At 34.5% G+C, this 13,875-nt stretch overlaps 1 protein-coding gene across 2 annotated transcripts in view; it reads right to left on the bottom strand.

Moving 5' to 3' along the window:
• LOC140439145 (uncharacterized) overlaps positions 1 to 13,875 on the bottom strand; it is a 103,307-nt gene that overhangs the window by 4,644 nt on the left and 84,788 nt on the right. For both annotated transcript variants that reach the window (XM_072528863.1, XM_072528864.1), the window contains exons 5-6: positions 8,114 to 8,258; positions 2,690 to 2,886 (exon numbers count right to left, since the gene is read on the bottom strand). In XM_072528863.1, coding sequence (XP_072384964.1) covers positions 2,690 to 2,886; positions 8,114 to 8,258 — 342 coding nt within the window. The remainder of the gene's footprint in view (positions 1 to 2,689; positions 2,887 to 8,113; positions 8,259 to 13,875) is intronic.

Here is a 13,875-nt window from a genome sequence, read left to right as displayed (position 1 = left end):
ATGAAACGTTTTCGCACCACGTTCGAGAACGTTCCAGTTACTGGTCATCACTATAGAGCCACAAACTTGATGAGGAGGAGTTGTGGTTTCAATCGATTTATTGAAGAAACATTTGATAACCGCACAATTTCAAGATTTCATTTGGCCTCCAAGATCATGCGATCTAACACCGCTAGATTCTGTTGGGGAGATGTAAAGTCACTAGTCTACGTCTATTAGTAGAAATGAGTGAAGACTTACAGAATAACATTCGCTGCGTTATTACCGATATATGCTACAAATGTTGCAAGAAGTTATCAAAAACTGGACCCTCATCATACGAAATCTTTTCTTCCTTACACCAAGGGTGTCACTGACAAAATTCTTAAATCAAGAGAAAAAAAGACAATATTTACCACCCAACAAAAACTTTCATTTCTTTTACGATCAATCAAAGACAACACTCCAAATGAACAACACGGAGTTTATGAAATTCCTTGTGCAGACTGCCCCCGATCTTACATAGGACAAACAAATCGTAGAATCCAAAATAGTATTTATGAACATTCCATTTCTGTTCGCAATTTCGATTCAATTTCAGCTCTAGGTCAACACCATCTTCATAGAGGTCACAAAATTGATTTTGAAAACTCTAGAACCATAGTCCCATCCCCTTCTATAAAGCTATAGAAATTGAAAGAAGGCCAATTGTCTCAATAAACGAGATGACGGCATCCGGTTACCTTCGATATGGAGACCTCTCATAAAGAAAATATTGTCTGCTCCACCCGCCAATCAAAATCCTATCGTCAGAAATGTTCGCGCCAATCCCACGCCAACCTTCACCCAAACCACGTCACCATCGATGGTATAAATGAACTGTTCGCTGTTCCCAGTAGCAGTAATGCATTGTTTAGTGATCAGTGTAGTAGTGTCTGAGGGCTCGGGAGACTGAGACCTCGAAAGCCCTGAAGAAGACATCAGAGATGATGTCGAAGGCTCGGCACAGTGATAATCTTGTAATAGTATTAATCTTAACTTATATATATATATATATAAAATATATATAAAATATATATATATATATATATATATATATATATATATATATATATATATATTGTTGTACTTTTGAATGTCCATAAGCAATAAAAAACCGATATACAAATTTTATTACTTAAATAAAAATTAAAATTATTGATGTTTCATAAAGACACGGGCATATAAATTTTCAAACATCCTGTATAAGACAAAATATGTATTTTAAGTTGTTCGAAGAATTGTTCATTAGGCCTCAGAGACAAGACTTTCAAATATTATCGATAAGAAATTTAAATAAGTCGGTTATTGTGGAATGGATTTACCCGGAATAAAAGTGTATATAGAAAGTGTTGAACAATAGACCGGGATTTGCGGTGGTTTTCTCCCCGAAAGATTATATCGGTAAAAGTTTATTAACAAAAGACTTTGAATTGAGAAACAGGTATCGTTTGTAGCTATTAGTAAGAAATATTTGTAAAGCAGATAGATTTAGTTAGAATAATTAAAGAAGGTTGTTTTCTGGAATTACCCGAATGACGTTTTATAGAGAGAGTTGGTTGGTAACGATATACGTCACAAGAGGTGGATGATTTTTATTGGTCAATTTTTGAATGCAAGGAGGTTGGTTTTGGCTATGAGATAGGAGAAAAAAAAAAAAGTTAGTTAGTCAGTTTTAGTCGTCCAAGAAGGAAGGAGCTTTGTGATTTGTGTTTGTTTGAAGTTCCGAAGACGTAATTTACCGGGTGTGTTTATTTGCTGTGTAAAAGCTGACCAGTGTGAGGAACGGGGTACAGAGAGATAGAAAACCAAAGGGTATAAGAATATTAAAAGCAGACGAAGCCGGAAACATTTGGAGTTGTAAACAGGCGCGGAGATTGGCTCAAACAGGCTGCATAGACTAACACGAGTTGTTGGGTTGCAGATACAGTGACAGATAGGAGAAAGGTGTACGTCATCTGGACCACAATAGGAGCAGAAGCAGAGAAAGGATTTTTTTGTTGTGGCGTGGCCATAGAATTGCAACGGCAGAGAAGGAAAGGTCAGTCAATTTTCATTAGGGCCGGAGTGTGATTTTCATTTATTAATTAAATAAATTGAATAAATAATAGAGACAGTTAATTTTGCGATCACTTAAAAAAAAAGAATTATAAAAAGAGCTTAGTTATAACACATATTAAAAATCAATGTAAAATAACATTTGGGTCCATGATAGAAAACAACTTCTCATATATTTAAAGTTAGTATATTGCAAATATTACAGGATTGATTGTTATATAAAATTTCATTAAAATAAAGGACATCTCACATATAGTTCAGTTGAAATTCTATGTATTTTATTCAGGTCATATTACCTATCCCGATTAGGAAGCCAATTGGAAAATATTTTGAATCCACGATCAAAGGTAAATAGTACAATTTAAATAGCCTGAGATTGTAATTAATTAATGCTGATTTATTGTGATTAATTGGAGATTAGATCATTTAATAAATATAGACAGGATTTTTCCTAAGTAAGCAATATAATACAATTTAAATAGCATAACAATATATATATATATATATATATATATATATATATATATATATATATATATATATATATATATATATATATATATATGTATGTATATATATATATATATATATATATAAATGACAAAAAACTTACGTTATATAAATCCAAATGGGAGGAACTCTTGTACACAGGATGGCCGGGCTGGCCTCCTTGACCAGGTACATTGTGGATCAGTTTACCACCTTTGGCTTCGATGACTACTTCGTAAGGACTAGCGTAGCTGAGGATCGCCAATGCGTCTTCGTATACCATGTGTTCAAAGTTGATGGTCACACTATTTATGCGGTCGCCTAAAAAAGCACAATATTGTAAATACAAAAATTAAGAAATGTATTACAAAAAACTGTGTACACAAAATCTGTAAAAGCTACAATTTTGAAAAATCTGAAATTGGCTACTTGAAATAGAGAAAAAAACAAAACAGATGTGACACTCGTAGACCAAGAGATAAGAATTAATATTCGAAAGTCTACTCAATAGGCAGGTATACAAACTGCTATAATAACTGTCATTGAACAGAATGTCAATGTCAGTTGTCAATTTAGAACCCCAAAAAACATGAAATAAATTTTGTTATTCCTATCCCCGGGCTTCTCCCTAAAACCCCCTCGTAAGGCGGGGGGCACGGAAAACATCGATTTACCAAGAATCTATACGCTGTAGAAAAAACACCACAGGCTGTTGGTTGCCCGCAGTGAGGATTCTGAAGAGAAATGAATATGGCTGCCTTCAGTCTCCGCTTGTGTCCGCCAGATCTATCCTTAACGTTTTAAAATGACTTTTGACACCGAAAAATTAATTCGGGAAGTTGAAAGCCGTTTTGGGATAAGGAAAGGCGATTTGGGATATATATTCTGAAAACTGCAATTATCGAGAAGGGAAAAAAAGGATGGGAAGAAATTCCCAATATAATTTGCGAGAGTGATTTACCAGCCTTTTTTTTATTTTGAGACAAACGGTAAATAATTATGGCCTTTTCCACGTCCATATCGCTTTATATTTATATTAAAGAATGGACACAACTGGCCATCGATTGGCTGCTATAACTCTCTGCTCATAAATGTCGGCTGCCGCAGATAAGCTGCAGATTGGCTGTCTAGTGCTTGGGAGCCCTTATTCTCCTTAGCAGCTTAGCAGTTTCATTATCTCTGCTGATTAGCCCTATATGTCCAAGGTGTATGTAGCTATTAACAACTTCAATTTCGACTTCTTCTTTAAAGGATAGCTCAGAACTAAACTCGTTATCATTTTTGTCTTTTGGCTATTAATATTCAGACCTATTTTACATGCTGCATTGCTGAGTTCATTTAACATATCGCTGGTCATTTTTAGGGCATCTGAAATAAGGATATTGTCATCTGCAAATCGTAGACCCCTAAGGATCTCGCCATGGATACTTATTCCTTTATTTTCTCATTCCAGTGATTTTAAAACATGTTTAAGTACAGTGATGAACAACTTTTTCGAAGTACAGTGATCTTCACAGTCGAAAAAGGAGTTAGACAGGGATGCGTATTGTCACCGGCATTATTTAACATATACTCTGAAAACATCTTTATAGAGGCCTTGGACGAATCAGAAGATGGGATTTCTGTAAATGGCCAACTTATAAACAATATTAGATATGCAGACGATACAGTGTTGCTGACAGAGAGTGCGCAGAGGTCCCAAAGGATGATGGATAACATGTAACAAATACGGCCTAAAACTAAATTGCAAGAAGACAAAAATAATGATCATTAGTAAAAATATAAATGTCCTAATTACAATAGGCGATATACCGTTAGAAAGAGTGGAAAAAATATGCTATTTAGGCTGCAATATTAAGAATACTTGTGATCACAGCTACGAAATAAAAACTCGTATTGAAAAAGCCAGAAGCTCTTTCAACAGCCTTAGGAAGATTCTCTGCAACTTATCTTTAACTATGAGCCTTACAGAAGATGCCATAAAACGATTAGAGGCATTTGATGGCGGTGCTACCGACGTATGTTGAGGGTTTCATATATACACTACACAAGTAATATAACTATTCTCAAGAGGCTAAGAAAAGACAAAGAAATTATTAGCACCGTAAAGAACAGAAAATTGGCTTATGTTGGCCACATTATGCGTAATAATAAATACCGACTTTTACAGTTCATTCTACAAGGCAAGATTGAGGGTAAGAGAGGCTCTGGACGTAGGCGTATATCCTGGCTGGCTAATCTTAAAAAATGGACTGGTCTAACGTCAACTGATTTATTTCGAGCTGCTGTGAATAGAATAAGATGAATCAATGTGGTCGCCGACATCCCTACGAGATAGGCACATTTAGAAGATGAACAACTTTAGTGACATAGTATCTCTCTTTCGAACGCCTCTCCTGATATATATTTTATTGGTAGGACCATACAGACTTATGAGTTGTAGCATGAAGTCTACAAACGTTAGAACTAGGGACTATAGATTTTTCAATCAATACATTAATGCACTGTAGGTGGTCATTTGTATCGTAGTTGGAGCAAAAACCAGCCTGTTGTTTTATCCTATATAGTTCAAATTTTGTTTCCAATCGATTGCTTATTATTCTGGTGTACAGTTTGTATAGATAATTGAGTAGACAAATTGGCCTGTAATTGTCTAAGTTTATGTTGTGGCCCTTTTTATGCAGAAGTGTAATGGAATTATTCCGGCTTATAGAAATTTTTTGACTAATGTAACCTAAGTAGCGATTAATAGGTCTTGTATTTAAAATATCCAATAAACAATAAAAATTATGAAGATTTATTGCTCTACAGGAATAAAAATAGAGAAGTAGAAAGAAGAGTAACAAATGAATGAAATGTTACCACAACTTTAGTATTATACACAACCGGTATTGCTTTCTGAATTTATAGCAGTAAAATAACGTTATTTGGTCATCTTTTTTATTATCAGAACTGTAGATCGATATATTGACCTCGGTATTGTTGCAAATATTCGCTTGTTTCGTTATTTATGGACGAGCTTATATGTTACGTGTTGTTTGACGACCGAATCCTTACACAACGTGAAATAACCTTAATCCTATTTGGATTTTATTTTTAATACTCTGTATCAGTGGCAGAGTTTTTATGTGTCTTTAATTCCTTAAAGGTTTTCGAAGGAAAGGAGTCAAATACCTAAACATTTTTTTAGAAAGATTGTGGTCATCGAGAAATATCGTGATTGGAGAAGAAAAATCAGTGACGTTCGTTACATTTGAGGAAAATGGTGCAAATAATTTTTTTTTTACTAAAGACACAGAAGTGTACTTACATTAAAATCTGGTCAGTAAGACCAATTATCAATTTGTTTCTAACTTAAATTACTAATGAAATCTTAAAATTAGGTATCTACTCACTAGTATCTTTCCTATTATTTCTAATAACTAGCATTAAATTCAGCATGCATACTCGCACAGCACTTTACTCTGCTTTTCACTCACTCATTCTACCAGTTCAAAAGGCTTTGTTCTTTTGAGCCTTCTCTCTAGGTTCGTATTGTCGAGGAGCTGGATAGCCTCGACGTTTACATGATGATGGAGTCGTTGTTCATGGTTCCCTGCAAATTTCTTGATTATCTGATTGACGTCTTCCATCTTGAGGTCCCGGTGAAGGTCGTTGTTCCTAACGTACCAAGGCGCATCTACGATGTTCCTCAGCACTTTATTCTGGAATATCTGGATTACTTTGATGTTACTAGGCTTGGCACAGCCCCAGTTGGCAGCCATAGGTCCATACTGGTCTCAGTATTTGTTTATAGATTAGGAGTTTATTATTTATGGATAGAGAGGAATGTCTTCCCATTAACCAATACATTTTCTTGTAGCGGATGCCTAGTTCTTCTCTTTTCTTCTTCACGTGAGCTTTCCAGCGAAGTCTCGCATCAAGAGTGATCCCCAAGTACTTTGCTGATGTTGCAATAGGCACTTGGACATTATTTATTCTAATTGGAATATTATTAATTCTCTTATTGGTAAAATTTATATGGACTAATTTATTCTCATTCAGCTTAATTTTCCATTTTTTGGTCCATTCATGGATTTTATTTATTGAATTTTGTAGTTTTTCTGTAGCTTCTTCGACGGTGTCACTTACCGCTAAGACAGCAGTGTCATCTGCGAAGGTAGCTATGGTGTCGTCTTCTAGTTCAGGTATATCACACGTGTATATTAGGTATAGGACTGGACAAATAAAAATGACATTTTAAAAAGACTTGCTCAGCTTAATAAATTCCTTGATGACAGATCCATAGAAACTGACATCTGGATGCAAGTGATATTTTAAACTGATCAGTAGGTATGCCATCTATTGCTCTCGATTTGGGAACGGCAAATTTATCGTAATCTTTAAGAGAAATAGTTGGCCAAGTTTTTTTTTCTAGTCTAGAGTAATGTCACACATCACTGATAAGCTTTATACATCGATATAATATACTTAGGATGGAAAACGTTGATATTTTTACATATAGCTGATAAACGACAGAACTGACGTCAGTTTATTAGCTACAATATCCGACGTGAATTTGACAGGTGATTAACGTGAATATAGTTATCCCCGATATTTTAATGTTAAACGGATAACATTATGTGTTAAGTTATTAATTTATTGTATTCTTTTTTGCTAAATCAATCAAAAATTCGTCAAATTTTTAATATTTTGCATCCAGTCACAACAGTGGCGTGGCAACTGGCTATAAAAATACTATTTTTTCAATTTTACAATGTTACACGTATATATATCTTTGATTGAAATGTAAATAACAACGAAGATAAATAATTATTGTACATATATATGTGCCAAAATAATTTTTTCCGTACACCACAAGATGTACATAAACAATAATCGGCCATTGTTATTAGCTACTTTGCAAGTATTTATTCATAGGTTCCATCCTTAATATAAATATTATATCGATGGCTTTATACGACCGGGTGAACAATATGACGGCCAAATACGAGAGCGTGATCTGAGAGTATAAAATCAACTGAGCAAGTCAGAAGTTTTCAATGTCAACAATATCTCTCAACTAATTTCTCTATCTCTATCTAGCTCGTTATTTTATTTTACACACTCTCTCTCTCTCGTCGTGACAAACTCCCTCTTTCCCTCCGTATAAAAAGACAGACACAAAGGAAAAAAGTTTAAGAAAGATAGTTTCTTCACTTTACCTGATGAAACACGCAGTTTGTATATGTCTATGTCTCAGAGAGGCGTTGGAGCAGAAGTTACGTCAGATGAGCTGAATAGCATCACGTGACCAATTGGTCGGTCAAAATAAATAACTTTGAATGGCAATGCTAGAAAAAGTAAACAATCGATGACCGAGTCATCAGTATGAAGTTTTTTGCCAATTAGATGATCAGAGAGTTGGCCCAAATAAAGAATTCTAGGTAACAGTGTCTGAAGGAATAAATAATCATTGAGAAAACTTTTAGAAGGTCGGAGGGTGGCTTTAATGAAATTTTTAAAACAACAATAAAATCAAGTCAATATATATTAGTGTGGATCATACCTGAATTGAGTTTACCGGAATCATAGGCGGGACCTCGATGTAACACATCCTTTATGTAGATTCCTTCTCGCATATTTCCGCAAATGTTGAATCCTAAGCCAGTGAAATCTTCACTTCGTAACGATATTACTTTTACCTCCTTTTCCTAAAAAAAAAATATTTTATTAGCACGCGTTAAAGAAATTATATTTTTTCTATTAAAAAGATAATTAAAAGGTTCTTTATTTTATAGTTTACCGTTTATAACTACTTTTCTTGTGAATAATGAACAGTTTTTTAAATGTTTATCAAAGAGCGCTTATGGCACAATGATGTGAAAATGGTTAACTGTTTGTTGAAAATAGTTATTTTTTGAGCTAATCTCAAATTATCTAACGGAAACTGTGTTGTATGAGTATGCGGTGACTTTAGTTCCATGAATATGCAATATTAAATTAATATCTGACAATATGAGGATCTTGCAATATTAGTTTAAGTACAGCATCGATTTTTAGTAGCACAACAACAGTTTTGGGCGAACCTTATGCGATTTTAGGCTTCACCCTAAAAACCCCTCGTAGGGGAAGAAAACGGAAAAAATCGATTTACCAAGAAAGTATTCCGTAAAAAATGTTTCAAATAAAAAATATGGCTGAGATAATTTTAAATAAAAATGTTTATTAGCATTTTCTGTTTAGCATGAACCGTTCTCTTAGAAACAACACTTGAAGCAACCGGTTATTTTGAATGTCAGTTACGCTCGCGAAATCAATTTTATACACTCAGATGCAAAAAAATGCAACGGAGAAAATTTTTGTCAGATTCAAGTATTTCAGTTTTTTTATTTTTAGCCCTATTTTGTTGATTTTTTAGCACACTGTGTAAAAATTTATAAATCTTAATTTAGTATGTTGAGTTTTTTAATAAAATTTTGTATTTGACTTATTATAAGGGGTTAATAGAACATTGGTTTTTTATCCTAAATTTGAAACATTCTGTGGAATAATTCCGTTAGCGGATTTTCGTAAAACCTTGTTTTTCGGTTGCAACCATGTCTTCTAAGTATTATGTTTTTTGTTTCATGTAAAAATATGGATTGGTTCATTTTTAGGAGCGAAATGACTTTGCCACCCACAATTTACGACTTTTCCATTATCTTTTATATTAATTTGTAATACGACGAAGGGGTCTTTGGTGACTGATATCGAAGGAATGTCATATCGATGCTGTACATACACTATATGACACTGTATTTAAATAATGATTAAAAGCAACGATATGATCTTGGTTTTAATGAACAATGATAACAATAACAAAACATAAAAAAACAACTTAAATGTAACTTGACCTAAGTACGCAAACAACAAAGAAAAACTACTAAAAAATAACTTAATACTGTGTATTTCCTCCCCTAGGCTCTATAACTGCCTGTACACGTTGGCTTATGCTGTCCATGAGATTGTGAATATCATCTTACTGAATGTTTTGCCATTTCTCTTCTAGAGCCAAGCGAAGTTCGTTAATTGAGGCTGGTGCGACTTCACGACCTCTAATATTTCTACCAAGTATATTCTAAACGTGCTCTATTTTATTCCGATCTGGCGAACACGCTGGCCAGTTCATTTTATTAATACCAACTTCCTCTAAATATTGCGTGACATACATTGCAGAGTGGGGTCGCGCATTATCTTGCATTAATAGAAAATCATCGCTGATATATTGAGAAAAGGGTACTACATGATTCGCTAAAATTTCCTTAATTTACCGGTGTGCAGTCAACGAACCCTTAATAAATACCAATTCAGTGTGCACCTCAAGGGATATTCCTGACCATACCATTACCGAACCCCCTCCATGGCTAACGCGGGTTCTGAAAGCGCACTCCGCAAATCTCCACCATACTCGTTCTCTCCTATCTGATGAGTGCAGTATCCCAACCCATCCGTGAAAAGAACATTACTCTATTGTGCTAAATTCCAATGTAAATGTTCCCTGGAAAATTGTAGTCTAGCTACTCTGTGCAGTGGAAGTAATTTGGGCCCAGTTGCTGGTCTGCAACTTTGCAAACCAAATTCATGTAATCTTCGACAAACTGTAAATATACTTACATTATTGCCTCGAACGTCTTGAAGCTGATTTCTTGTTTGCACCGCTGTTAAATGACGATCCCGCAAAGCGTTGACTGGTATAAAACGATCATCTAAAGCGGTAATTTTGCGCTTCCTCCACTTTCCGCTTTACGCTTGTTTGTTCCAGTTCGTATAAAACATTCCACCCTTTGGACGGTAGAGCGATGAGTGTGTAGTACTCTAGCCACATATTTATAAATTCGTCCAACTGCTTCTTTTTAATTACACAAGTACGTTTTTCAAAACTACACAGCTTCAGCTACAAATTCCACCCATTACCGTCTTTGTGGAGGCATTTCTTGTGACGTGCGATCGTTTGTAACGTAAAAGTTTAAGTTTTTAGCCGGGAGATAGGAGTAGTTAACTTTTTTGCATCTTTTTGCGGTCCCAAAATTTACATTCTTAGCAAAATTCAGCTTATTTGTATAATTTTTTAGGTCAAATCTCTGACGATTGGACTACAAATGAACCTGGGCCAACAGTCTAGAGATTTGCTTAGTATATAGTAGATATTTTTTCTGGTATTTTTGCTAATGTCTATGATCCTACACACTGGACTATTTTATCGATAATAACAGTTGGATTTTCCTTATGTTCTGGTCAAATACTTATGGAATCTTCTTTTTGTAATATGTATCAGCTTTGATTTCTTCTTTGTTTATATTTTGCTGTGCAGCAGATTTTTCTAATTTCATTTTACAAACAACTCCATATTCTTATTTTTTGCATGAATGTGAACGTTGACATACTTTCTTTTTCATAATTATTTACAGTCAATATTTTTAACAATCAGTTTGATTCTGAATGGACAGAATTTGAATGCGATCTGTAAGCGTTTTGTTACAGATCCAATGTCTAATGACACATATGAAATGTACAAGATATTTGATCAAAGTCTACTTTCTTACACTCTGTTTAAGAACGTACTGAAGCTGTTAGGGGGAGACGGTGCAAGATAAAACGGTTGACCGGATTGCCGATTCGAGTTTGACTCGAAAACGAAACACACTTGTCATTGTCAACTCTAATAAGTTCCGATTCTTCTAGATGTTGGAAGAAAACTGATATCTTGCTTTGTGTGTGCTTTGCTTAAATAATTACCTATATACAGTAAAGAAAGGGAAATAAATAATAGAGTAAAAAAACCAACTGTATACAGTTAGTAAGTGACTCATATTGCTGTGAAGAGAGCAGAGTTTTTGAGATTATATCAAAAATAAAAACATGAAGAGCTTTACAAGTTTGTTTTTATAGATGAAACTTTGATTTTGAGAATGGAGAAGTGTAAAATCTATGAAAGCTGATGGAAAACGGTAATATATTTAATCATATTAAAAACATAAAGGTGTTAAAATAATTTTTTTTGTAAATACATTATTCTTCATGCTGATGCAAACGTCTAATTAAAAAGGTAATGAAAATGGCTTCATTAATGGCTTCATTCCTCTAAATCAACTTTATTAGAGTAACATGTGGAAATAAGGCAAGCAAATTTTTTGTCGTGGTTTGAAAATCGACTATTAAAAAGTTTGTTTGAACCATTCCTAATTATAATGGATAAAACTCCATACCAGAGCATGTTGTTAGAAAAAGTACCAAACATTTTTTCAACCAAGACTGAATAAAAGATTAGTTAACTGCCTTTTAATGAGACAATGTTGAAAAACGAGCTTTTGCAAATTGTTTCGCAGTAAGTACGCCTAATGGAAGTTCAGTCCAGGTTATCAATATTTATTTTTAGAAAAGTCACTTCCAACTTCTTCTCAAAGGTTCTCTTCTTAGGGTGCCTGTCCATTCGGAACGTTGGCAATCATTCTGGCTATGATGACTTTGTTGGTTATTATAAGGAATAGCTGTGTTGAGGTCTTTCTATACCATGCTCTCAGGTTAACAAGCCAGGATCTCCTTCTTCGTCCCGGAGCCATTTTTTCTTCAAATTTACCTTGCAAAATGTATTGAAGTAGCTTATATTTGCCTTGATTTCCCATTATATGTCCCAAATACTGCAGCTCATAGCCCTTTATGATGTTGATCAAATCCGCGGGGTTGTGTTCATCCTCCGTAGTACTTCTTCATTGATGACTTTGTCTGTGAATTGGTATATTCAGGAACCTTCTGTATAACCATAGCTTGAAGTTTTGATAGAGTTTCCGCCTTCAATTTCCACGTTTCTACTCCGTACAGAAGCACTGAGTACACGTAACATTTAAAGAGCCTTATTTTTGTTTCTAGGGTGAGGTCATGGCTCTTAAACACAGAGCTTCAAGAATGCACTTTTTGCCTTTCCTATGTGCCATTTAATCTCTTGGGTATTGTCCCACGACTCATTGATTATAGTTCCCAAGTAGTTTTACTGTGCGACACGTTCAATTCTCATTTGGTTCACATACAGATTTGCTCCAGTTATGTTTTCCTTGCTGCTGATTATTAGCTTGGTTGTGCTGGTGTTTATATCCAGTCTATATGTTCTACTTGTTTCCGTTATTTTATTTATTAAGTTTTGCAGCCCTTCTATGGTATTGGAAAACACTATTGTATCATATGTATACCACAGGTTATTGAGCTTGACTCCATTTATTGAGATGTCTTCATCAATATCTTTTAGAGCCTCTTCAAAAATATGCTTCGAGTACAGATTGAATATCAGTGGTGAAATTATGCACCCGTGTGTCACTCCCCTTAAGATTTTGACCTGATCTATAATTATCCATCTATTCGGAGTACCGCTGATTGATTCCAATAAAGGTTAGCTATTATTTTTAGGTCTCTTCCGTCAATCCCTATCCTCTTCAACACTTCCATCATTTGTTCATGCCTGACTCTATGGAAAGCCTTTTTGTACATTTCTGAAACAATACCTGCACACTAAATAAAGCTTCCCTCGTACCAACGGTGTTCACAAATCCAAACTGATTGGGCACAATTTCTTCCTCGCATTTCCGGTAAATTCTTTTGTGGATGACTTTTAAAAACAGCTTCAGCAGATGGCTCATTGGGCTTATGTCCTATAGTCCTATAGTCTTCATAAACTTTTGCTCCTGGTTTTTTGGGCAATGGTACGAACTCCAATTTGAGCCACTCTACTGGTATATTTCCTGCCTTGTATATTTCATTAAATATTTCAGTTATTATTTTTATTTGTTCTGTATCTAATAGCTTCAGCAGATCTGCAGGAATTTCATCAAGTCCCGGTAGCTTGTATTGTTCTAAAGTCGTGGAAAATATTGTTTAAGTATTCTTCCCATACTTTCCTTTTATCTATTCCAATATGGTATTTGATTTAAAATGAATTTAGGATTTTTTTTTGTAATTTGGCAATACTGTGAAATTAGGTCTTTGACGTTGATAATGATGTGTCTCGGGATTTATACTGTACCAAATGTATACTCTCTTATACTAATAAGTATTCAAAGCTTATTCTGTTGAGGAGAAGCTTTTCTAATAGTTTATATACCATGCAAAGAATGGCCATGGGGTGATAGTTTTCTGGCTTATCCTTTAGTTTGCCCGGTGCTCTAATCCGTGATAACTATCTGTTTTGAAATTATTCAGCATTTTTACATCTGTTGTAATAGCTTCTTCCTTGGTTATCACGTAATATTCTCCGTTTAGCTTGTTCCATTAGGACTTATCTAAGTCTACTTCTTTTTGAAT

This window comes from Diabrotica undecimpunctata, chromosome 4, assembly GCF_040954645.1.
Source record: "Diabrotica undecimpunctata isolate CICGRU chromosome 4, icDiaUnde3, whole genome shotgun sequence".
Classification (NCBI taxonomy): Eukaryota; Metazoa; Arthropoda; class Insecta; order Coleoptera; family Chrysomelidae; genus Diabrotica; species Diabrotica undecimpunctata.
This window is presented reverse-complemented; position numbering and strand designations above follow the sequence as displayed.